The 26,468-nt window shown below is 43.5% G+C and overlaps 1 protein-coding gene across 2 annotated transcripts in view; it reads right to left on the bottom strand.

Annotated features, from left to right (window-relative positions):
• Positions 1 to 26,468, bottom strand: part of LOC120761237 (sphingosine-1-phosphate transporter SPNS2-like) — a 134,565-nt gene that overhangs the window by 48,036 nt on the left and 60,061 nt on the right. For both annotated transcript variants that reach the window (XR_005703584.2, XM_040082284.2), the window contains exons 3-5: positions 24,200 to 24,336; positions 3,898 to 4,049; positions 1,954 to 2,020 (exon numbers count right to left, since the gene is read on the bottom strand). Coding sequence is in view for 1 of the 2 variants with exons in the window: in XM_040082284.2 (XP_039938218.1) it covers positions 1,954 to 2,020; positions 3,898 to 4,049; positions 24,200 to 24,336 (356 nt within the window). In the remaining variant the exon portion in view is untranslated. The remainder of the gene's footprint in view (positions 1 to 1,953; positions 2,021 to 3,897; positions 4,050 to 24,199; positions 24,337 to 26,468) is intronic.

The raw sequence follows: 26,468 nt of genomic DNA, 5'->3' as shown, positions 1-26,468 counted from the left end.
TCCCAGTATCCAATCCTTCTCCCAAGCACTAGGCAAAAATACAAACACCCCACAACATTTGGAAGCTATAAAAACCATTCTTATTTTGACACTGAAATTCCATCATTGCCAGAATGGAAAATAGCTCCATCAGGAAAAAATGGAACATGGATTTCACTGAACTATCATCTCATCTAGACATGCTATTTAAAAAAGAAATTCCCGTTATAAAAAGAAAAAGCTTCCATTATTAACCTGAGAATGGCCTTTACACATGGATCAGTGTTTCATGTCCAAAGATGACAAACTCACAGGGAAGGAAAGACCTTAAAAGTCAGGAAAATCGCTCATCCAGGAATACATGGAAGCCTGATACAGTATCCCTCTGACAGCTGAACAGAAGACACATCACTGGTAAAAAATATTGGAAACGCTGTTTTTTCTACAGCCAGATGATTTGATTTTGCAAGTCTCTTTGGTTTTTATCTAAAAGCTTAAGCACCCACCAGGACAATATCCATGGACACTCAGTAGTGCTGCAGTGAAACACTTGCTTTGTTCTCAGATCCAGAGACAAAGCTGCTCACTTGTCCACGTGTCCTTCTGTCTTTTTCAGCCCACTGAAGTATGGCTTATTCCTGACCTCTTCTGTATTTGGAGCCCACAGGAGATCATGCAGGGAAGAATCATCTTGGGGAATCATTCCCATCTTGCAAGAGTGCAATAATTGCCATAGGGGTGGAAGCTGCTTTACACTGATGTCTGGATGCTTTCTGTGGGTGCTGTGCGACTACAGAGCCTGAGCAATGGTGTTCAAAGCAGCCACCACAGATGTGTGCAGCTACTCAGATTCCCCAAATCTTGGACAGCCAGGGATTCCAGCACCAGTGTGTCATTTGTAGTGGAAACCATGGCCTGTAAGGGGTACAGTCTTGCAGATAGCCTGGATTTCTCAGGATAACTGTGAAGATGCCACCTGAAAAGTCCTGGTGATGATCTCTTTTCACAGAATGACCATTTGGGTTTTCCAAGAGTGCTCTAGTTGAAGTCCACTGACCAGAGGAGGGGCTTTGGGGTTTTCATTCCTTGTGTTGGCCTCTGCTCAAAAGTTCATGTTACTCTCAAATACTTCTGCTAATGAGGCAGCATCCTCTTGGTGGGAAGCTTTAGGCTACTCCATTTTCCACTCCAAGTGCACAGCTGGAAACTGCCCTCCACTCTCCCAGCTACAGATGAACCATTCATGGTGATGTTCCTGGCTTTGCTTTACCCTGGGCATGGCTGTGTCACAGAGGGCACGTTTGCTCCAGACGGGAACCCCTGTAATCCATCACCTACTGTTATAAACGGTGTTGGCCTGAGCTTCATGGTGTCCATGAAGTGCCACAGCCAGAGAATGCCCCTCACATGCCACCCACAGCACCAAAGGTCAGAAACCAGTTCTGCTGGGCCACTTCCTCCCAGCTCTTTCAAGACATCTTTGTGTGCAGAAGCTGTTTGGGAGTATGTGATTGGAGGGGATTATCTTTTCAGCCCATTTATCAGGGTCCCAAGAGGTTAAAATAGAAGGAAACTGACTGTCTCAGGGCAGAAAAACAAGCGGAAACTGGAACAAAGTGTTTTTTCCTCAAAGCAGGAAGCCATTCTCAGAGTTTCTTGACAGCAGGGGACTGAAAGACTGTGGAGTTGATTTAAGGCCAATGCCTCGTCTTCCTGTCCCCATCAAGAAGTCATGATTGATTGATTGATAACGAAGCAATTGGAAAATTCTTGCTCCCAAGCAGGGAAAATACCAAATCCCACGAGCCAAGCCCACAAGAGAGCATCTCCCACTCACTTAACATCCACAGATGAAATTTCCAACCCTTCACCTTTCAGATCTAATACCAGCTCGAGCCATTGTGTGATGGAACTTTTCCCAACACCAATCAACCACGGAGCTCTCGTTAAGAAGTGTCATTAAGAGGGACTCACCCGCAGTGCCCAGTGCCAGTCTCCAGCAACCTGCTTCACACTCGACCCAGTGATGTATCCCAAGCCACTGCAAGAAAGGCCAAGATGAGAGTTGGTTGGAGCTCTAAGCGTGCCACAGTCACAGCTGTTCTTGGACAAAGGCAAAGAGAGGCACAACCAACTGTGTGTCCTCAGCTCCCTTGTCCTACAGGAAGAAACATGGGGATTGAAGCAGATGGTGGCCAGTATGTGACTCTAGCCAGCACTGCTGATCTAAAAATGTCCAAATCTGATGGAAATTTGGAAGTTTATAGCTGACCTTTCAATCTACAGTGGACGGGAAAAAAATACTTGAAAAGATTTATTTTCCAGTTTCATTTCTACATCAGGCCTTTCCCTGTGCTAATATGAATATTAAACAATTTTACATTCAAGCTTTCAGTTAAAAAGTGCCCTTCAAGGACAGGCCATATTCCATCATTAGGTTTTTTTCCTGCCACTAAATAGTACTTGGTTCTAATTATGCAGGAAGAGACTATTTTCTATTAGCTTGGAAGAAAAACCAAGAAGAACATTCAAGAAGTTTGATGGGACACCTTCAGCCACATGTAAGAAAAAAGGTGTGTCACAAGAGACTAAAGGTGAACATAGCCACGTTTCTCTCAATGTGAACTGAAGGTAAATACCCTTTTTCAAAACTCTGCATTTGTTTTACTAGCCAGGCTGAGATTGCTGAGATGGCCTTGGCTAAAAGTTGTCAGGACTGCAGTGGGGCAACTGTGAGCCCCCCTCCCTGGGTCCCCTCACCCCTGCTTTATTGAAGAGCCTGCTAAGCTTTGGAGGTTGTCAGCTATAACCTCCCTAAAACTGGACATTTTACCCAGACAAGTCCCAAAATCAAACCATGAATCATCACAGACTGGTCTGGGTTGTAAGAGACCTTAAAATCCATCCAGTTCCTCCTCCTGCCATGGGCAGGGACACTTTCCACCAACCCAGGTTGCTCCAAGCCCCATCCAACCTGGCCTTGGTCACTGCCAGGGATCCAGGGGCAGCCACAGCTGCTCTGGGAATCTGGCCAGGGCCCCAACACCCTCACAGGGAAGAATTTCTTCCTAATATCCAATCAAGAGCTCTCAGTTTACAGCCCTTGCCCTATCCTCCATGGCCTTGTAATCCACGCTGCTGCTGCATATTGAGATAATGAAGTCCCAGAATCAGGCTCAACAGGATAAATATTTGTAATTTCTTTCTAGTTCATTGAATTTTCAATGTGAATACTTGGAATCCTTGGTTCTCTTAGCAAAATATTCTTTTCACCAATTAAGGATCTGCTTCTCTCTTTTTCCTCAAGAGCAAAAGGCTGTTTGTGAGTTTTATCTCACAGGTAAGTGTTCCAGCTTGTAAAACGCAGCACCAGAAGTCTTTCTCTGAGTTTGGAACATGCTGCCCATGTTTCCCTGCTGGAAATGAACCCATGATGCCCTCTTGCCCAGGATGTTGTCCAGCTCTGGGAACTGGTATGCAAACTATGCAAAGCCACCTTGATGACAATCTCACAATAGAGGGTCAGCCATTATTTTAAAAAATAAAAATAATGACAGATTCCCTCCCGTCCCAACAATTAAGATACTGCGTAGGGCTGATAAAGAAACTCCACTGAAAGAAAAAGTCAGCTAAAGTATTTTTTATTCCATTTCCACCCCACTGCCGTAAAAAAATAGGAAAAAACCTAAATAAACCAACAACAAACTTCCCATTAGTTCCCAGAAGTCACACATGAACCAGTAATAGGGCCAAAAAAGAATCTAATTCCTGCAACTAATTAGTCACTGCTCACAATATTTTCCTGTCTAAACCATTCCAGCCAAAGTCAAGAACTATCATCATTAGCCATTTCAGATCTGTGTGAGTTTATTTAAGAGAAAAGCCAAAACCAAGTTGAAGAACGTTCATGTCACTTACCTGCCCAGGGGAATTGCAAAGTAGAAAACAGACAGCATGAGGGTCCTGGTGTTTTTGGTGAACAGGTCCCCGATGATGGTTGGTGCAATGGTAGAATAACTCGCTTCACCGATGCCAACCAAACCCCGTGAGAGCACAAGGAGCCAGAAATACTGAGAAAAGAAATATAAACATTAGCAGGTCCCCCCTTGGCTTTTTTTAAATTCAGGATGCACAACAGACAGGGAAATACAAATTCATGTGACTGGAAAACGATCCTACTGTATGCATTTATTTTTAGAATTTCAGAGTTGTTTCATTTGTCTTTTGCCCAGAGGAAAGGGACTATATTTCTTGTGAAGATTTATAGGTATGAAAGAAAAGTAATAATAAGACATTTACTCAGTGAAATTCAAGAATATGTTCTAAAAGAGGCAGAAGACCCCCAGTTTGTTCACTCTTGCTAAGCCTGAGTTGGGAAGCTGTGGGGAGGTGGGTGAGTGTTACAAACCCTGCTCAGGGATTTAGAAACAGCAACTCCTGCCAAGCACAACCCTCCCTCCCCAGCGTGCCCAGGGCACGTCCTGACTATGAAATCCTAAAGGCTCTTCAAAGCTGGGAAAGGGTTGAACCTGCAATCGATCAAAATAAATGTCGACCAAAAGCAATGGAATAATGGAATCTTTCAAAGGTGCTAAGCACCCATCTCACTCCACTTGCCTTGAACAGCAGCAGACACCTCCCCAAAACTCTCAGAGTGAGCTGAGCTTTAGTGGGAGCCCCAGGAGCAGCCGTGTACTCTGTAAGCAGGACTTGCAGGGAATGACTCGGAGCACACAGGGCAGGGGCATGGAGGAGACATTCAGCTGCCCAGGGAACTGCCTGCCCTTCTGGGTAACAGCCCCACAGAATGAGGATGTACTTCACATTTAGCACAACACAATCTAAAATGTTTGTCTAATAAAATTTTCTTAATGGCCCATTTCAAGCAAAATTTCGTGAGCAGCAAGGACCCGATTTTCAGCCTAAGCTCTTTCACTGCCCCTGCAGTTTTCTGGGTGCTGCTGAGTGCAGGCTAAGACACAATTCTTTGATGCCTGAATACCTGAAACATGAACACAAGCAAGCTCTCAGCCATCTAGGCAGCTTGAGCTACACCCAGAAATAATTGCAGGGGCAGAAATGAACCAGTCAATGCAGAAAGTTGTAAGCACAGGGAAATCTCTTTCTACAAATGTAACCTCTACAAATCCTCAATTTACTGTCATTATTCTATAAGACCATTTGTGAGAAGAACAGCGGGGATTTAAACTGAAGGAAGGCAGGTTTTGATATTAGGAAGAAATTCTTCCCTGAGAGGGTGGTGAAGCTCTGGCACAGGTTGCCCCATCCCTGGAAGCGTCCAAGGCCAGGTTGAACAGGGCTTGGAGCAACCTGGGCTCATGGAAAGTGTCCCTGCCCATGGCAGGGGGTGGAATGGGATGGCATTTCAGCTCCTTCCCAAACCAGTCTGTGACTCTCTGCTTATGATACGTCCTTAACCATGAAAGTGCTTCGGGAAAAATGAGCAATTACCAATTCTCCTTCTTCAGATAGAAAAAAGTCAAGGGAAATGACTGATTTTGTGCCCTACAGCAAAGCCAAGAGTACAAGTCTCTTTCACGAACATGCAAAATGCCATGCAGACTCCAAGCCACGTGCCTCAGTCATAAATACATCCATCAGCAGACAAAAATCTACCACTGACATGTTTGCATTGTTTTCTTCACTGTAATCCCCGGTTGAAAAGAGTATTTTGAGGATTCCAATAGCCACAAAACCAAACCACTTTTGTGTACTCTTCACTTCCTCATATTTTGGTGTGAATCCTGGAGCAATACCCATTTTCTCAGGAATTCAAGTTCCTTGTTTGCTGGCAGGGTGTGTGCAGTGCTGCTCGCATTCCTACATCTCCCAAAAGCTGCACACACGTGGGTGTGAGCAGAAAGGGCACTACCGTGACTCAAACAATTTAATTTATGTCAGTTTCCCAACGCTCAACCACTCCACTGCAGAAATATGCTGGCAGTCATTGCTGCACAGGTAACCAATGTGTTTAGAAAATGAGCAACAGTATTTACAACGTGCTGAAAGGCTTAATCATGCAGAATTGGGAAGCAAGGAACCGGAGGCTGGCTGTGGTTTCTGAGGAAGTTTAGATGTGGAACACAGAGAGGGTGACAGGCAAAATAGTCACCTGCCTGGGATGAGCACGGACAACGTTACTTACACCTGAAGAATGACAAGTTTGTAAATGCACTGGATGTTCCTCAAATTTGAAATACCTACAGAAAAACGACACGGTTCTGTGCTCACCAGCCGGTATCGCTCCCAGTGAATGCACTGGGTAGGAATTTCCTCCAAACAATGTTGTTACAAGGTTCCTCTTACAATCCTTGTGCAAAGCAGGAAAATTGTACCAAGTATTTCTTTTATGGTGGAGTGACTCAGTTTCATCAATACCACGGAATCAGATGTCCAATACAATGAAATCATCTGCAATAAGTAATACATTCACTCCTCTCTCAGTTCCTCCTCAAATCCTCCTCCCTGGCTTATCCCATGCTGACACACTCCAAATATCTGTTTAATATTTAAACTGTGTTCTTTGAAGCAGTGGTATGCAAAGTTAAGTAACGAGATTTTGACTTTATCTGGGAATAAACGCAGTCTTAAAAAGCATAATCTACATAAGCATTGCCCTTCTGAGATCAGATATTCAAGACTATGGACCACACAGCCATTACGTTGTGACAACTAGAATAAACATCCAAAAATCTAAAACAATTTAGGGAATTATTTGTAGTCGGTTCTATACTGTCCCTGGTTTCTTGGAGCTCTGTATGTAGGATTAAAGAGCTATTTCCTCTTCTTACCAGTTCTTCAGGATCTTTGGCTAGCATGCATCCTGTTGGAACTCATATGATAAAATGAATTAGTTAAAATGAGCTGGGACCCTTCCATCTTCCATCTCTGATCAGTCACACAAAACTTACATTGTAATTGTCTCTGAAGAGGGACAGCTGGGAAGCTCCCAAGGAAAAAAGTTGTCCCAGCCATGACAGGCCTTGCCTTTTTGTTTTTCATATAAAAAGAATAAAATACAAACAACAAAACAACTCTAAAATTCTTATGCTGCTGCTCACTTGGACCACAGGCATTCCATGAACCACTCAGAAACTGATCCCAAAACTACTCCATGTGCAACACAGACAACAGCTATTTTTTGTGTAATCTATACACATACAGCCATAGGAACATCCCTTTTCCTCTCCAAGTGTATGTGGACATGACAACCTGCACAAACATGTGGCAAAAGATATTCCACAGGCTGAGGAAATTTCTGTTCTCCTCCACAGCTGTAGCAGGACACCTCTGCCATTTCCTCTGCACTGAATTTTCCCCCCACTGCTTTTCCATTTATTTCCTACCTCAAGGTTCTCAGGAGTTTAATGAGAGAAAAAGGGCTGACACCAGCTTAATTCTGTGGGTGCTCAAAAGCAGAACCGGCAGCTCAGACTTTAACTGAATTTCACTGTTCCCCAAGCAGAAATTGATATATATTGAAGAAGCTCGTTCCTTTCTGTGTGACTTGGTAACTCTGCTCCATTTTGTTCATCTGTGCAAGTGGGTTTCTGGCAGGAAAACTGAAAATATCTGAGTCAGCTTTCAGGACCTGAACTAGTTCCTTCCCCATAGGTTAAGCCCAGCAAGCTCAACACTTATCAACAGTGTTTTCCTAAAATGAAATGCTTGAAACTGAAGGGTTTTTTGAAACAAAGCACTATTAGGGCAAGCAATAATTTGTTTTAAATTTTGGAAAGCAGTCATATCAGAGAATATGCAGAGAGTCTGCACCTCCGTGAGAGCTGCCAACATCAGCCAAGGCACATGTGGCACTGGGAAGGGACACCTGAGCCACACAACGGGACTGCTACGAGTTCCAGGAGCAATTCAGGATGCAAAAGGGCTTCCAAGTGCCTCTCTCCAGCTTGTGTGGCTGGTGAGACACAAGCCAGGGAAGATTCCAGTACATAATAAACCATCAACGTATGGAAAGAATGGTGACTGCAGAGACCCAGAACTGCCACAGCCTTCCTGGGAATTTCCCTTCAAGAGATGACATCACCAGAAATCAATGCACGGTGAAAGCACTTGTACCTATGAACGGGAGGTACAAAAGGTCAGTGCATGTGCTCTCTTCCTCCCATCTCCTAAATATATAGAAGGAAAAACACCCCCTAGCCATAAAACAAAAGAAACCAAATTCTTCAAAATAGAAGTGTGCTCCAGAGAGTATGCAAATCCTTTATGCCTTGGGGATGTGACAATAAGGAACAGAAAACTATGTCCCAACTTCTACATTTCTTAAACTATCAGTAAGCCATAGACAGTAAGAGTGACAGATCATGGGGTCCAAGGGACCCAGTCTCATTACTGTCACCAGTGTCACCAAACACTAGGAGCTACGGATGTGACAATCCTTCCAGAATTTACATCTGAAAAAAAGCTTTCAGGTTGCAGTTATTTATAATACATCACCACTGAATTGTGTAGGTTGGAAAAGACCTCTAAGAGCATCAGGTCCAACAGATAAAATGTGTGATGTGGTTTCTATCCACACCTTCATACTGACTTTACACTCAATCTCCTGCACACATAAATGTTTGATGGCCTAGAACACATGACTGGCTTTAATCATGTTTGGTGAACCCTCCTAATTATACATTTATCCTGGTTGTATAGACCATTCAGGGAGTAATATGTGTTTTAAGAGGTCTAATTACAGCTTGAAGTTCTTTCTCCTTTTTTAATTAGTTAACAAAAGGAGCAAAGCCAATGTTCTTTAAAAGATTATCTGCCTGTGGTAAACCTATAATCTGCCAAATATGTGTACAACTCTGAACCACCAGATTTACTGTCTAAAGAATCATATGATCCTTAAGCTTTGCTTATTAAGTATTTGCATTTGAATGTGGAATAGCTTGTAGGAGTCTCAAAACAAGCTGAACACATGCTGTTTTCAGGTGAGGGACACGTGGACTGAGGAGACCCCACAGAAGGAGTCACTCCAGAGCTGGGAATTCCTGTGTGTGCACAGCACAAATGCAAACCATGTTTAAAATTGCTGTTGCTGGTCTAAAAGAATGATTTTTTTATACTGCTACAGCACCTGCACCTGTAGCCTTCCCTGTGTGAGGATGTTGAGTTAAACTCCTGTGGATAATGCATTTAGCTGATGTAAAAGAGGACTCAGTAACGTTAAATTCCTCTTTGAGCTGATCTATGCCATATTTTCCTTCTTTTATTATATAGCCATTATGCAAATATTATGAACATAGAATCAGGGTTTGCATCCTTTGAAAGATGTGCATGAAGTCATTCCTGCCGTGGGGAGATGGGATTGGCACACAGAGCCCAAAATGTGATGAAATGACAATAAACTAAGGGGAAAGCACTGGGATTGACCTAATTTCCCTCAGTTACACTCCTGTACTTCTCCAGCTGGCTGAGCCTTGCACTAGGCAGCCAGGGTAGCACAGCAGTCACAAGTGATCAGTTGGATAAATCTGAGATACTGCTGGAGCCAGCTGCACAAAGTAAACCCCAAAGGGCTCAAATATCGATTCAGGGGCCGCACAACAGAGGCTCCCTTTGACAGCTGCACTCACATGCAAGAATTTGCCCTCCTTGAGCAGACCCCTCATTTTCTGCCCAGGCAAACATCACTTCCTCCTCCGCTGCAGTAGGTTTTCCCAGCAGTTTGCAGGGTTTAAACGGTTAACGATGACACACCGCAGCTTTTGCCAAAAGATGCACCATTAACTATGAGGTAAGCCAAACCAGGAACCTGCTCTGAGTATCGGGGTGGTGACTAAGAGCATTGACTCCTGCACAGTCACAGCTCAAATTCCAGCTCATTAGCTGAGAGTCACTGAAGAGCTGAGCACTGGAATGACATTACCTATTTGTTTAAACACTAAACTCTCCAGTTCTCTCAGCCCTCCCAGGAACGAGGGCTCACCTTGAAGAATCTGAGAGTTTCCAAGTCAAGCAAGGACAGTGACATAGCACGAGAGACAAGCTGACATTAAACAAAGAGGTTGATGTTTCCAATTCCATTCTGTGCCTGAATGGATGACAAAGGCCACAGCAGAACAGATAAGCCTAAATACATCTTCCAACACTGTGCAACCCTAAAGCTTTATGAATTTTGCACATATATATATAACCAAGGCACCTGATTTCTATTGGTGGATACAAGTCCTGGACCCAAATGTTATGGCAAATCTAGACGTGAAACTCAAAGTTACATGCCTCACTTTCCCAAACATCAATGGTTCTAACTCTTCTCTAATAAAAACAGAATAAATATTTTAAAGAGCCAGAGAGGGGCTACATAGTACTGGTGAATTGTTCCAAGCCAATCCTGAAGAACACGTCTTCCTGTCAAATCCAGCCCAGATTTTCAAGTAATATTCATTCAAAATTTTGGCCATTTGATATTTTACCATCTGGGAGATCTTTGAGCAGGAACAAAGGAAGATGAATATTTTTATTTTTATTGACAAGTAATCTTACCTAATCCCTCATGGGAATTGCCAGCCAAGAGACCAAAATACCAACCAGCATGGAGGCAAAACTGTGCACTGAGATGTTTTGTGGATCAGTACTTTCCTCCCCAGTTCAGAGGTTGGCTAAGCACTGGTTTCAGGATTTCCTACAGCCAAAGGGAGTGGGTTATGCTCAGTCTCTGAGTGGTACAAAGGGACCAGCACGTGCTCAGGTGGAGACTGGTTGGAGACAGACTGATGGGTTATCAGCTCTGAGTCAATGCTGAGACTTATCAGTGTTTATCTGTTCACTGCAGAGATACAAGTGCACTTAGAAGTTCATGCTAGAGTTACCTGTCAGATAAATACAATTATAAACCACCTTTCTCACCTCCACCAAGAGTTCTCCCCTTATCAGCTCTGAGTCCTGCAGGCAGGGCAGCCCAGTGCAGATGCACTGCAGCTGCTGCTGCTTCTGCCATTTGTCCCACTGCAGGGAAGTGATTTGGTTTAGATTCCTCTTTTCTTCCCTCATTGTGTGTGTTGTCACGCACCCATGCCGACTTCTCACTCCCCACCTCTACCATCACAACTATGTAAGTCACTACTGCACTCAACGTTTCCCAGAACTTCCATCACTACTGGATTCTGTATAAGTTCTACAGTTTCCTCCCTTCAAATTGAACTCTTGATGCTAAGTCCATCTTCCATCACCACTTTTAAACTGCTCTCCTCCTTCGCAAGCACTCACAGAATTAGAGACTACTCGAGACTCAAAGGAGTTTTGGAGATAGCCTGGATCAACTACGACAGCCTGAGCAGGATAATGTCCAACTGAGTTTTGAGCATCTCCAAAGATGGAAGAGCCACAGCCATGCTGGACAATCTGTTGCGGTGTTGGACCATCCACAAAGCAAAATTGTTTCTTCTTATGTTTAAGTGAAATTTCCAGTATTTTAGTTTGTGTTCCTTGCCTCATCTTTTCACTGGGGACCTTTGAGAACAGCCTGGCTCCACATCTACACCACCCATCAGGCACCAATATGCACCAAAGCAGCACTGTGGGCTCTATGGGGACAGAAGCAGTCCTAAAGTGAGGCTGCCACTTTGGCAAAGGTAAAGTATTTAAATTCAGTTAAATCCATATGGCAGACACCATCTCACATTTGCTGTGCCTCTGCTGCATTCACACCAACCAGCTTTTTCTTCACTCCTTTTCCCTTAAGCCTGCTTGGCACAGAAAGTATACTAGTTTAAATATTTGTGTCTGGCAAGGGATGCTTCTCTTAGCCAAAGATCCTCCCCTGAACTCTGACAAGCAGGTCACTAAAATTCAAGCGCAAATGCCCCAGGCCTTCTTCCTTCAAGTGTTCACAGGTTTTATTCACACATTCATATTCGTTTCATTCACACGTACTTATTTTACATATGCTGGCTGGAGGTTATGACTGTGTTGCAGATGAGACCGCTGTACCACGCCTGGATTGAGCAGCAAGTACTGAGTTACTGAAACCAGAGTGCATTTGATTAAATCACTTGTTCAAGGGTCAATACTGAAACCCTTTGCATTCAGGATGGACTTACACAACAGCTTCTAAAGCAGGTGTGATTCCTCTGCAGCATCCATTCACACTTTGTCAAACACTTCCGAACTTCAGCTCATTTGGATGCACTAAGCGTCTCACTGATTCTCAGCTCTAAACACCTCACCTTTGAACAATTCCCTTTTGGGAAAATTCAGCTGCTACTCAGAGCCCTACAAGGAGAAAAGGGACTACAGTAGGCAGAAAGAGACCAAAATACATATTTAAATATGAAAATGAGCAAGGCAGATGAAGCAAAGTCCATTCACCTTTCCTTTGATTGTCTCTAGTATTTGTTAATGGCTTCAGTTCTCCCAAGCAGCCTGTTCAGGCAAACTTAATTGAATGTGGAAAGTTTTATTTGGGAATGCACTTAAGATTCTTGGCTGATTAAAGCATCCTTATGAGATTTATATTATTATTTAGTATATAAAAAAACCCAATAAAACCGTAGGATACTCCTTTTTCACTCATCACACCCTTCAATCAGCAACTGAAGTGTTTAACAACTGCATACCTACAGGGAGGCTCTAAAGTGAAACACCTAATTAAATGCTCTGGAGATAAAAAACAAACCCAAACCACCTGGAAGTAGCAAGACTCCTGCAGCACTTCTTCCACTGAGCTGCTTTGTGCCTCACAGGGGCAAAAATCCGTGGCAAGGTTTTCTGAGCTAATTGCAAATGTTGAATGTGAAATTCCCTTTCAACACTAAAATTGCAGCGTCTGAAATTCAGCTTCCCATCACTCTCCTCCCTCCAAAGCTGGGGCATCCTGAGGGAATCCTCTGTTGCTTTTCATTCATTTCTGAGCAGCACAAAAAAAAAGAGCAAGCCCAGCTCCCATTCTCCATCCCATCAGGTAGTGTAATTACAAGACAATTGGTGATGAAGCAGCACCACCAGGACCTCACAATAAACAGGGTTTATTGATTATTTATAGAAATATAAACCATGCATGTATATACACACACCATATATATAACAATAATATATAAACCATATATAAATATAGTTTATTATAAAATGAGTTAAGACAAAGCAGCATTTCAGCTCCCTAACTGAAGGACTTTTCATTTGATTGAGCTGCCCATGGTAAAAACACTATGACATGCGAATGGCGGGACTTACATTCTCCTCCGTTTAGTTTCTTGGGCATTAATATTGGATTAATGACAGGGACCTGGGATGCAACTGGGAGGAAGGCACCAGGTTGCTCACTCACCAAACCCCATCCAGCAGAGGCATCGTTGCTCTAAAGTAGACCTTTAAAGAAAAAAGCTGTTCAAAGGACGTTCAGATAAATCACAGGGATCATAAAGAGCCCCGTGTTCCCAGTGCCTGGTAGAAGACAGAGTTAAAACGCTTCTTTTCATCCTTGGCTCTGGTGTAAGGCCCAGAGGAGTCCACGGCCCTTCACATGGCTGAAATAATGGTCATTTATCCCTGTTACAAAACCATTACACCAGAATGTATCCTCCAAAACTGCTCCCCTAAGAACACTGATAGTTCTGGGTCGGAAGCAAATGGTTGCTTTTTGTTCCAGATCTGTCAGATGGGACACACTTCCCAGCACTTGCCTCAAACATCTCCAGCATTCGGCACTATCACGGTTTCCTTCCTGAGACGTGCGAACACAGCCAGAATCACAGAAATAGGGATTGGAAGAAATACAATGTGTTTTTGCAGCTGTGGAAACACTGCAAGGTTCTGGACACACACAGGTTCCCAAAAGCAGCTGGAATGTGGGGTGGCACTCACTGAACCAAAGGGTGTTCACAGGTAGTAACGAGCTACTGTGTCCCAGCCAGAGATGAGCCACAAGCAAAGCCTAAATCCAAGCAACAGAGAGATGGCAGAGTTTTCAGAACAAACATTTACAGGCATTCACACCTAGCACTAACAACGTGTCCACCTCCAGTGATGTCTACAGAAATGTGTGAGATCCAGCCCCTTTAACCCAATGGGACATCTTAGATCAAACTCTTTGGTTTGGACCAATTCTTAGGAAAAAATTTACTCAAATCCATCAGATAGGTTGGACTGGAGATTCTTGGAGAGCATAACCCCATGTCCCTATCCCTGAACCCACTGAAGAAACTGTGATTTCTCAGCACCGTTTGAAAAGAGCTTCAGCCAACTGACTGAGACACCCAGGTGGGAACACCTTGCCCTCACTAGTTGCATTTTCAAGCGTAGAACAAGTTTTGAGAGTGCATGAAGGACACATTTAAAGGGAATCCCTCAAGGTTTAAATGAAATCAGCACAAAGTTATAGTCCCTGCAACTTTTCCCATACTGTTGATTCTGCTGATTCTTGGCATATTTTGCTTTGCATATGCTAAAAGTCAAGCACACCAGCAGGTCAGCTCTTAAAGGCAACTCTGCTGAAGATCCATTTAAATCATTCCAAACTCTGACTTTTGTTCCTGCTTTCTGTTTTCACACTTCCCTGGCTTGCTGACTCAATCAAGACCCAGAGGCCTCCAGGAACAAGGCTGACCCTGCAGGATGTTTGGCCCATATCTGAGAGTTGCCTCACTTTTAGCATCAGATTTCCAGAGAGAAAGTGGTGCATCTACCAATTCCTTCTACCTAGGAGTTGCTTCTTATTCATGATCTTCCTTGAACACTTGTCATGCTCCTTTTTGAAGTGTTATTAATTGACAAGGTTTTGTCATGCTGTAGCTTAATTTCATTCTTTAAATCCAGCCTATCTGACAAAATGACAACCTATTAAACCACACTAAACACATCTGGATGTTTTGTGACTATCTTCTCATGAGGGTTCATCACTCATGTTTTCAGACTTGATGATCAGCACCACTCCCAGGGATTTCCAGCTCAAGATCTGTTACATAGGGTAGAGATTAGTACTCTAATTCGACTTATCTGAATTGCAAATGCAGTGTTTTGTGTAGCCTGGGAACTTTATACATTTAAAAGAAATGTCAACACTTCAAAAGACTAATTTAGCACCTGGTACTGTAAGACATTTCCCTTCTTCCCGCTATTTGCACATGACTTAGAACATAATGATCCTTTTCCCAGCCTTTATGCACAACCCAGGAGGCCAAACACTGCTGGCCACTGAGGAAGCACTTACACTTCCCAAGGAGTGACTGATCACTTGGACCAGCAGGCAACCAGGAGCTCAACCAAAGGAAGGCTCAAATCCATACTTTTGCATCTGAACAGAAGCCAGAGCCTGAATAACACATTCTCTCTCTCCTGCATCCTGTTTTTCAGGACTATATGCACAACCTTTAAGAACCACCCTGCTAATAGAAAGTTTAGATTTGTTTCCAGGCCTCCTAGTGAGCCTAAACCTGGATGGATTGTTTTCTTTGTGAGGCAACATTAACCAAACCAAAGCATTGTGCTTCCTGCTAAGGCATAAGCTTCAAGAACACCATCCATGAGCTGCCTCGTGTGTATCCAGGCTAAACACCTCAATTCACAGCTTTCAAATATGGTAACATTTCTCCAGACCCGTATCTGAGCATCGCAGTGGATCATGAAGGCACACATTCCACACCACCAGCCTGGCACCCTCTCTGTACCCTCAACACACAGCAGGTTGAGAAGCTAATTCCAGAACAGCAGGACCACGCAGGCACTGCAGCAGTGCCTTGCTTTGCCTTCTGAACTCGTTTGGCCAAGGCGGACATCCCCCAGTGGAAGCCCAGCAAGCACCCATGGACCCCACATCAGGAAAGACTTGTGTCCCTCAGGCCACAACACTACTGCAAGGATCCTGTTAGGCTGATGGGAAATTTTACAATCTTTTATATTTTAATATTTGCTTGGAAAGTTACATGCAGTACTACTACTATTTTTTATTGATTTTTTTTTTTTCCCCACACCAACTGATTAAAGCCCAGTCTATTTAAGGAGCATTTTCCCTTTCTTCCATTCCTTCAATATTTTGAACAAGGCTGAGCTTAAGATACTGTCATAATTATTTATAAAACATAATGCTAAAGCATTATAGAAACTTGCACTTACACAGAGTTAAGAAATAAGACATTATTTGTGTTCCATCAGCATGCCCTGGGGTTAGGCCTCTGCTGCAGCATGACAAGCAGAATATACATTTTAATAGACAACACAAGAAGAAGGAATGTTACCAATACACACACAGCCTGGAAACAAAACAAACATGCCTTCTTCCCTCTGCCTCCTCAGCAAATAACTGGCCCAGGTGAGATTTCCTGCTCAGGCACAACAGAAGCAGGACAGGTGGAATGTTACAGGCAGGCATTGCTTGCACGCCATCCATTAACTGACACAGCAGATTAACTTTCCTGCTCTTCAACCTAGAGAATATACATTCAGCTTTCTGCAAAAAATTGGGACAAACCTGCAAGGGTCTTTGGCTTGCAAAAATCTCTCATGCACCATGCTGCTGTCTCCAAGCATTTCCATGATCCAATAAATCAGCACCAAGTGTGTGCTGATGTAGGGTCTGACTCAATTGCCACAGGCACACAAAAGGTTCCCACAGACTTTTAAAGAAGGAGCTGAATCAGAACCACAGTCACAGACCCTGTGATCACGGTTTCAACATCTTCCAGTAACCCAGATAACAAACAGCGCTCTGAAACAGGACAGGCAATTACAGGGGGCCCTCGCTGAGACCCTGTGCAAATTAGCATTGAGCTTTGAGCCTGTCTCTGGATTCCCTCCCAGCACAAACCTCTCCCCACCTGCTCTAGAAAATGCCTGAGCTCTGAGGGGCAGGTCTGACATTTCAGTGCAAGTGACTGCCCTCATTCCACTGAAGTGGAACCGCAGCCTCTGCAGCAGCACACGGGAATGCAGGTGAGTTGTGATGCTGAGCTATGGAAACATCTCCTTTCAGCATCCACAGCGTTTGATTCAGATATTGCGTGATTTCAGACCAGTTAATGACCTAAAAGGAAGCGGCAGGGCACAGGAGGCACACAGCTGGGCTGATTTGAGAGATTTGAATAGGACATGGTGCCAGACTGACCCCACCTGGGGAAGGGGGGACGTGGGGGTGCATCCTGATTGCCCCCAGGTGCCAGAAGGGAGAGAAAACCACTCCTGTTCCAGCCACTCTGCAGATGGATGGGAAATGCAGTGCGTGGTAGAGCTATTCCTTATGATAGCTACTTGAAGTTCATTTTTCTCATCACAGGAATAAGCTTTCTGAGTAAGCTTTGGCACTGTGCAGTGTCTCTCTCCTGGCAGCCACCACCAGCTGTGTTTTCAATAACTCTTCCCAAATGCTGCACGGATACATGGACACAGATACTGGATGGAAAAAAACCCCAACACTGAGCAGAAAATACACTTCAATTTCTGCTAACACCTTTGAAAAGCTGCCTCCTCTCACAGATTGGCTTTTTTTTGGGTCTGATGCTCTGAGAACACCTTAATCTGGTTTTCATTTATAGTTTTCCTTGGAAGAGTGTCAGGTACAAAGGGACAAGGTAGCAACATAAAACGACCAGGAGACAAGCACATGACAGTAATTCTGCACTCTACAACTATTTCATTTATATAAATCTTTTCCCAATGCTTCCCTCCTGGGTTAGAAAAATCTAAGGGAACAGTGAGAACCCAAAACTCAAGAGTTCAAATCAATGCACTTGTCTGTGCAAGGGAAGACGTTCTTAACAGAAAACCAGTTTCCCATACCGTATTTGATATCAGCTGTGCTGAAGATGATAGCAGACTTGACAGATACCCTGAATACCTTAAGAGCAGCTCAGTCAGTGCTCCATTATTAAAGGAATAAGCAATAGTGTATTTTTTTCCTATAGTACACTTCATGCACCTCATAGGATCCATATGAAAAGATGTGAGATAGTAAAACTTACAAGAGCACTGGGAACAGCACTTGGAAGGAACAGCAGGTGCCTTCTTGCTGGTGAGGGGTCAAAGAAATGGTGCCTTTCAATTTCCACATGCTGGTGATGCTGGGTTAGTGGCAGGACTCGATCTCAGAGGGCTTTTCCAGCCTTAACAACTCTGTAACTCCAAAAGGGGCTGTGGGAACTGTCTCTCTTTAAATTACCTCCTTTCAGACACTCAAGACAGGGACAGTGAGGCAGAATAAGCCCACATTCCACTCTGCAGTGTAAAGCAGAGATGAGAGCCCTTATCCTTTCCCTCTCTTACTGGGACTTCTGAGGCACCTAAGCCCAGCACAGCACCTCCTTCACCAGGCACCCACTGAGCCCAGTGCCCCTGGCACAGCCACAGCAGCTCCACCGTGGGGAGGAGGGAGCTCTGCTAGCTGGAAGAAGAGGAGATGCACAGATTGCCCCGCCTCACTACAGAGAGCAGAGGCAGAGCAGGAGGCTGTGGGTATCTGGTGGTGCAGGGAACCTGGGGCAGCAGAAAGGGCCAGAACTGCCGCTCAGAGTGATCTGGGAGCTGCCAGCACCCACACAGAGAGCACCAGCACCCACCTGACCTCCCTCTGATAAGAGAGTCCACAGCAGGCGATGTTTGTCCTGAGCAGTCTAGCAAAGGACAAGTGTGCAGAAATCCAAATGTCAAGAGCACGTGCTCATCTGCAGGGCTCCTGTGCCACACCAGAGCTGGCAAAACACGGCAGAGCCAACCAAGAGCCCTGGCCATGAAGCTCTTCAGTGAATTCCAGCAGCACCTGTGTGACAGCCACAGGCCAGCCAGGAATGGAGGGAAGGGACTCAATGCACGTGCAGCTGGCTTCCCAAAGGTGCTGGGAGAATCCCTTTCGCCTTTTTTCTGCAAGAGAGCTCTTCTGAAAATAATAGGCTGGAACAGTAGGATGTAAACATTCCAGTAATTCGTGGGGACTTCAAAGATAGTGCTCAGTCTCCTTCTTACATATAAAATGATGGCTTGGGGATTTTAGTTTTGTTTGTTTATGTTTTTCAAGCTGTGTATTTGTCTTGCACGCTGGAACCACAGGCACAGGAGCTGGATGTTTTATATTACAACTTCTGCTGCAGCACTTAAGACTAAAGGGTTGGGTTTTTTTTCCTATAGTGAATCATCATGTGTAGGGGGTGGTTGGATTATGTTTATGTTTTTTAAAATTAACCCGGCTAACCATTTGTTCCATGCTGCACACAATTTGTTGCTTCTCTTTTAGAAACTCCTTGAAAGACAAGCTTTGTAGATAAAAATACATCTGGCAAGCGAGAAAGACAGGACTTGAGCAAGCACTGCAGACTAACTGGAACTCCGCACGGACAATTTGCTTTCTCTTCCAGAGATAAATGAAAATAAAAGGAAAAGAAAACAACAGTAGGAGAAATATCTGTCCAGAGGTAAATTGCAATGAGAGCCAAAAGCTATGTCAGCTATATCAAAATCTGAACAGAAATATTTACCAAGAACCAGAGAATCCAAAAGCACATTCCTGGTTTACCTTGCTAATTCTTTGCTTTTCCATTTCCCAGCTTTCTAGCGTGTGCAGCTCTGGCGTCTCCCAGCCAACCCACGTTACCAGAGCCTGCTCTGTTTATATTGGGTACTCTTGGTCTCCCAGCCTGGTGGAGCAGAGGCCTTTGCTCATTTGTAAGCCTTTTACACAGAAATACACTTTAGTCAAGATATTTACATGGACACAGCAGTACTTTAGAAGATCAGAGAACAGTCTGCAAATTTTCACCTCCAAGCTCCTTGCTTTAAGACAGTGGTGTCTGCCCACGAGGGAGAGGGGTCCTGCTGGCCCAGAGCGTTGTGTGAGAGGGGCAGGAAGTCTAGCACCAAACCCTGGGGCTCATCCAAGACAATCTGCTGCTCAAACAAGCCAGCTGAGAACATTTGGCAGGACTAACAGAGGTGGATATCCAAGCAGCCAGAAACAATCTCTCAGCACGTGGCATGACCACTCCTGATAACCAGGTTGTTTCATATGAAGCTGCTCAGAAAGAGAGAAATGGTGCAGCTGGGATTACCGACCCTTTCCAGCGACACTGTGGAACATAAAGCACCTCAGGGTGATCAGCCACCACGTGCAATCAGGCAGTGTGCTCATGAAAACGCTCCCCAGGGAAATAAACTGGTTACCTGTTCAATCAGAGTTTATATTGATACAGAGGGAGACAAACGTGTCTTTAGCTTTTTGTGTGGTTGGAAACGCATCTGGGCAAAGAAACTCCATGAAGATTGTGCACTTGGTTCATTACTTTGGGATATGATTTTATACCACACAGAAGCCTGCTGATTTTTGTTGATTTATTACAGTTCATGAACCAACAACCAGCAAGTGTTTTCTCCAAATGCTTGGCAAAAGCCAAAAACAACACAAGAAAGGATTTTGCAGGTGAAAGTGCCAAAAGTTGTGCTGGTAGGTGCAGAACTGATTTAAAGTCAGGTTTAAAGGAAGAAAATCGCTAAGCAGGTGTTTTTACTTAGGAAATAAAAATTAAGATACATACATATTTATAGAAGCTTCTACAAATGAAGTTAATCTGAAGATATGTCTAAATATGTACTTAATTTTATATTATTGAACAAGTTTGTTAATGATTTCTTAATGGAACCTTTATTTAGTGTTAGAGAGAAGAAATGTGCAAGTACCAAAGCAGAGGAGGCCTCATGTCTTATCCTTCTATAGAGAAATTCTGTACTAACATAAATTATCAAAGCACATTAAAAAGTGAGTTTATCAATATTAACTCAGTCTTACTACTTCTGATGATTTTCTTTAGTTAAATTTATCATTACCTATTTTTATCCATGGAAACAGGTGTATTTATGGAATCACCCTGATACAGTATTTATTTGGTTTCTTACTATGATTTGTTTAAAAATTAATTTAAGATCTCATGAACAGTAGCCAAACTTTTCAGCATGAGTTGTCCTGTTTCTATTTTGCTATGTGTGGAATTCATGCATTGCTGTTTTCTATCACCCCCTATACTGGGCACTGGAACTACCCCCAGATTTTGGCCTGATTTTCTTTTTCATTGTGAGAGCCCATTATCTACCTATTTAGTAGCTACCAGCTGATAAGAGATTAATTCTTCATTTATTTGATAGTCATTATTCCATGCTAGGAACCCAGAGATACTTGATAATAAATAACTAATGATATTAAAAAAAGGCAGCGCTCTCTAGTAACTGTCTGTGTGGCACATGTATCCAATTCCTGATTTATCTGCCGATTTTCAGTCACTGTTTTTAACACAAGCAGAACAAAATATAATGTGGGCAGTATCTTAGATGGGCTGTTTACTGTACTCCAAACCTTTTGTGCTGGTTTTGCCTGGGACAGAGTTAATTTTCCTCCCAGTAGCTGGTAAGGGAGCATGTTTTAGATTTGTGCCGAGAACAGAGCTGATAACACACACGGATGTTTTCATTAGTGCTGAGCAGCTCAGAGTCAAGGTCCTTTCTGCTCCTCAGCCCCCAGTGAAGGGCTGGGGGACACAAGGAATTGGAGAGCCACAGCTGACTCCAGCTGAGCCCAGGGACATCCCAGGCCACAGGGCATCCTGCTGAGCACATGAAGTTGTGGGAAGACAGCAGGACAAATAAAAATGAACGTGCCTCTTTCTGTAAATTTGTTTGCACAATCACCTTGTCATCGACTCAAACAACAGCATTTTTCACGGCTTCCTTTAGATGTTCAAATTTTAGCCAGGAGCTGACATGCAACCAAAGAGCTCTACAAGCTGGGTTCCTGCAGAGTTCACCAGCTCTGGAGCTGCTTTGGGCCTTTGTTAAGCTGTCTCTTCCCATTTGCACTCCAAATCTGAGCTGTGTGGCTGTGCATTCTACTTAATTACACAGTGACAGGATGCATGAGGAACCCTCAAAATGCGAAGAAAGGCAATGCCTGAAGGCAGACTGCTGTTCCTCCTGAATGGCTACTGTTCCTCACCTAATTTAGGATTTTTGGTGCTGCCACAGAAAGGAGTTCTCTAATGGGCTCAGCCTGTGTCAACTTGCTCCTTCCAGTCCTGTGTTCTCTGTCAACTTGGATGTGAGAACTTCTCAACTCACAGTAGTTTTACTACTGCTTTTATTTGTGCCAGCAAAGAGTTTCTGATATTTCAGCTCCCTCCTCCTTCCCAACAAATACATGTACTGTCTTAAAAGGAAAAAAAATATTGAGAGAAAAGGCAACGTTTTACTCCTCAAATGAAACCTAGACAACAAAAATCAGGAAAAATTCCTACACACACACACAAAAAAAGCTCTTCTCTGATCCTTTTAGCATGTCAGGAATTCACAATTCACCTTGTTCAATGTGGCTTGTCCTCCCAATTAGAGATCAGGCCTCCAACACCAAAGTGGGAGGGATAACAAGGGAAGCTGAATTATTCTCAGGACCTTGCTCAGCTGCTGCAGCCACTGGGTAGAGAACATCCTTATAGCAGATGCAACATCTTCCATCACCTCCTGGAGTCAGTAACAGGAGCTGGGCATGAGAATCTGGATCAATAGCTAAATCTTCTAGTGGAGCTGAGGATGGCAGGAAAATCAGGGCAGGGGATTTTTCTAAGTATTGGGGTGGATTTTGTCAAGATGGTCTTTGGGGTCCAGAGTTAGTACTGATGCAAATCCAGGATGTCTTAACACAGGTCTGGCTATTTTGATCTTGTCTCCTCTTATGACTTCCAAAACATTGGGGTTTGGATTCCAAACATATGCTACTGCCACTCTGAGCTCCTGCGTACAAGTTACCATTTATATTAATCCCTGAACTACTTCACCTAATAAGCCCCAAATCCTTAAACTGAAATTCAACTCTGAAAACATCAGTCCAGTTCCAGTGTTCCCCTGCTTCCAGCTGTGGGACCCAGTTGACTGCAGGGAGATCAGTGAGAACCTAAGCATAAATACATCTCCATAACACAGGAAGTGTTTATAAAGAGGTCATCGGTTCTCTCTAAAATGCTTCTCTCTTTGGGCTCTGATCAAAGCTGCTTCTGCAGAATGTTATGAGAAACATTTAAAGAAAAAAAAATAAAGAGAAAACCAAAAAAAAGCCTTCTTTATTTTGGATGAGAGACATTCTTTCTCTGGAAAAGGTGCTTCCTGGCCAAGGGTAACCCAGAACAATTTAGTGAGTTAAAGGCTTCCACATTTGGCCATATGCATTTTGCTTTAAAAATCCCCACCAATCCTGGTGAAAGCCAGACTGACATGAGTGCCACTGCCTGTTTTAGGTGGAAACTCTCCTTTTTTAAAAACTGAAGAGCATGTGGGTGGGCAGGATGGAGAAGGGTGGAGAGGTTTAGTCCCTGGCTGTCATTCTTTAGGTGTGACCACAATGCTGCAATCTCTGGAACGCAGCTGGACAGAAAGGATGAGGAATGTCCCTGCCTCCCTTGGGAAAATCAGTCTGATGATGCCAGGAGCTGTGATTTGTCTGTCCAGGAATGTTGCCACCTGCAGCAATTAAATCTCTGCTATAATATGATTTAAACAAGAGGATATTGTCCCTCAGAAACTGCCAGATTATTGTTTCCTCCAAATGCCTCTGACAGATGAGAAAATTAATGCAGTGAGGAGTCCTCAGACTGGGGCACTGCAGCTGTCCTGGGAGCAGGGGAGGGACGCAGAGCTTGACAAAATCAAGTGAGCCTGACAGCTCCATCACCAGTTTCCCCAGACAAATCCACTGCCAAGTGTTAAAGGAGCTGAAACTGTGTCTGATCTCCATGTTATCATCCACTTTCTCTGCCTTGGTGGACAGAAACCAAAGTGCATCCGTAAAACCACTGCTGGATGCATTTTGTTATTCCACATACCACCAGCAGACTTCCCAACAAAATCCAATGGCTTCAGTCACACATCAGAAGACAAGAGAAGCACTGTGTAGCCATGGATTCATTTGCCCAAGACTTTTGTAAAGCCTTTTAAAGCTTCTTTAGCATCTCCCTCAAAATAAAGCCCCTATGTCAACGGAAGCTCTTGCTTAGATATGCTTCATCTGTTACCTTTTATGAATATGCACGATCAAAGGGTGACAGCTTTCACAGTTAAGCAAACACAGTTACACAGAGCACACTTCCCCCACAAAAGGTCAGATAATACAACGTGCTAAATGTTAAACACACAAGAGAGGGATATGTTCCCCTTGAGCACACCGGCGTGGGGAGTTATTTAGGAGTATATTGTCCATCTTCTCAGGGCACCCTGCAAAGTGTCTTTGCAAAGATCTTACCTGTTCAGTGATGAAGGAGCTTGAAAAAGTGACAGCTGACCAAAAGAAGATCCCACAGCTGAGAATGATCTTTCTGTTGAACCGGTCACCAAGGTAACCAAAGATCGGCGCCGCGACCATGAAGCTACAGATAAAAACTGCAAAGGAGAGAAAAAGGAAAGAAACGTTTCATAAACATCACACCAAGACAAATTTTCTGCAAGCCAAATCCTCTAGAGAACAGTTTCAAATCATCAGACATTCTGCAGCCCTGCCTTGCTGAGTAGTGCAGGCCAATAGGCTTTCTGAAGTCAGAGTTTCCTTAATCAAACAGATTTTTCATTCCCAGAGAAACTTCAGACCAGAGAACTCATATCACTTGAAAGCACCAGCCCCTCCCAGTCAGCTGAGCTCAGATCTTGGGGTGGGCAAAACCAGGACAGAATACACTAAGGGCTTCTGCTTAAATGTTACTGAGAAGGTGAAGTGGAGGTTGGAAGGAGTTTCAAGCAAACAGAAAACAAGCCAAGGGCTCCTTGTTGGCTCTTGCAGCAGAGACCTGAGAGAAAGCTGAGGTTCTTTCATCCTTCCTGTTTTAAAGAAATTGTGAAACAGTGAGGAAAACCAGTGAACACCACTATCATCCTACTGACACCAGCCCTGTCTCCTCGTTAGGTCCTTTCACCATTATTAAACTTGTATTTAAACCCGTCACTGAGCAACAGCTTCACTAGAACAAAGAGTTTTAACCTACAAAGTCCAAACGGGCCGTGACTGTCCTCACCTGAAAGACTTCAAGTTCACCCTTTGTTCCCTCCAAAACCCCCAAAGCATTAACCCAAGACCTTCTGTCATGTAGGAATGAGGCTCTTGACAGAGTAATTTCTGCAAAATCACCTCAATTCAGAGTTCCTTCCTCTGCTCATCTCAAAATAATCTGGACTGTGAACCCCCTGAGAATACTTCAAATGGGGCATTCACACTATGTTCCTGATTAATTTGGATTTTGGCAGAAATTGCCACATTTTAACCTGATTTATACCTGGCTTTTGTCTGTCCACATTAGAGAATTGGGTAAGGGCAATTACATGGATTTTATTGGTGTGTAGTATGAACTCTGACTATAACTGGCTGTCTTGGATTCAGCAAATCCAGGATTTGGGTGGGACACCAGAATACCCAGAGGTCTCTCTTTGGTCACACACTCCTGACACTCATTTATCAGGTAGGTCTTGGAGGGCACTGTGGGCTTTTGGCATAACCCCAGCTGTCTACTTTTCATTGCGCAAAATGGGGTGGAGGGATAGAACAAAAAAGAAAAAAAGAAAAAGAAAAAGAAAAAGAAAAAGAAAAAGAAAAAGAAAAAGAAAAAGAAAAAGAAAAAGAAAAAGAAAAAGAGAAAGAAAAAGAAAAAGACACCCCTTTTGGATGGAATGTGCATATAAAATTAAAATTGTTAAGACCCAAATAATGAATTTTTCATGGATGATGATATACAACAGCTCAAAAACGTGCAGACTGCTGAACTATGACTAAATGACTTTTTTCTTTTAGGATATTAAGATGTCAAAGCTGCTTTATAAATAATGCATATCCATTTGCATCTGTGTTTCGTGAGCCATGTGAGTGTGTATGTATTTTGCACTGTGATATTTGAACTAAATTACAGGATTACTCTTTTTACATTTAGAGTAAGACAAATTGAGATAATGGAGAAATACTAAGGCCTGAAATGCAGCACATACAACATATCACACAGACACCAATGGCAATGTATGAACAGTTTTGCTGTTTAGCTCACACATAAACCCTGCTGACAGAACTCAGTCCCTGCATCTATCCCAAAATCCTTGTGCAAACAAAACCTAGAAATAAAACTACGAGCAGGGTCTTCATCGCAGTTTTACAGAGAAACTAGAGCAGAAGTGGCTCACAAATCTCTGCTCAGCAAGGGCACATCTGCACTGGCCCCACTCCAACAAGGCACTTAAGCACATGCTCATATTAAGCACTTTGGAGTCATCAATTCCATGATTAAGTGCTTTCCTGAATTAACACCGAGGGCTTGGCACCTTGCAAAGCTGGTGCAACAACCTGGCACGAAGGATAACGTGGCTGTTCTTTGGGAATGAGGAGCACAAAATGACTGTGACTCGTCCAGACCACGGTGACCACGGCAATTGGATCTTTCTCTTGAAAGGACACTACAGTTCATTCAGAATCCCATATTCTGCCATTTTTATGATGTAAAAAGACACAAACCTGAAAAAGCTTCCAAGGGAAAATTAGA

The sequence above is a fragment of the Hirundo rustica genome, chromosome 19 (genome assembly GCF_015227805.2).
Source record: "Hirundo rustica isolate bHirRus1 chromosome 19, bHirRus1.pri.v3, whole genome shotgun sequence".
NCBI classification, from domain to species: domain Eukaryota; kingdom Metazoa; phylum Chordata; class Aves; order Passeriformes; family Hirundinidae; genus Hirundo; species Hirundo rustica.
This window is presented reverse-complemented; position numbering and strand designations above follow the sequence as displayed.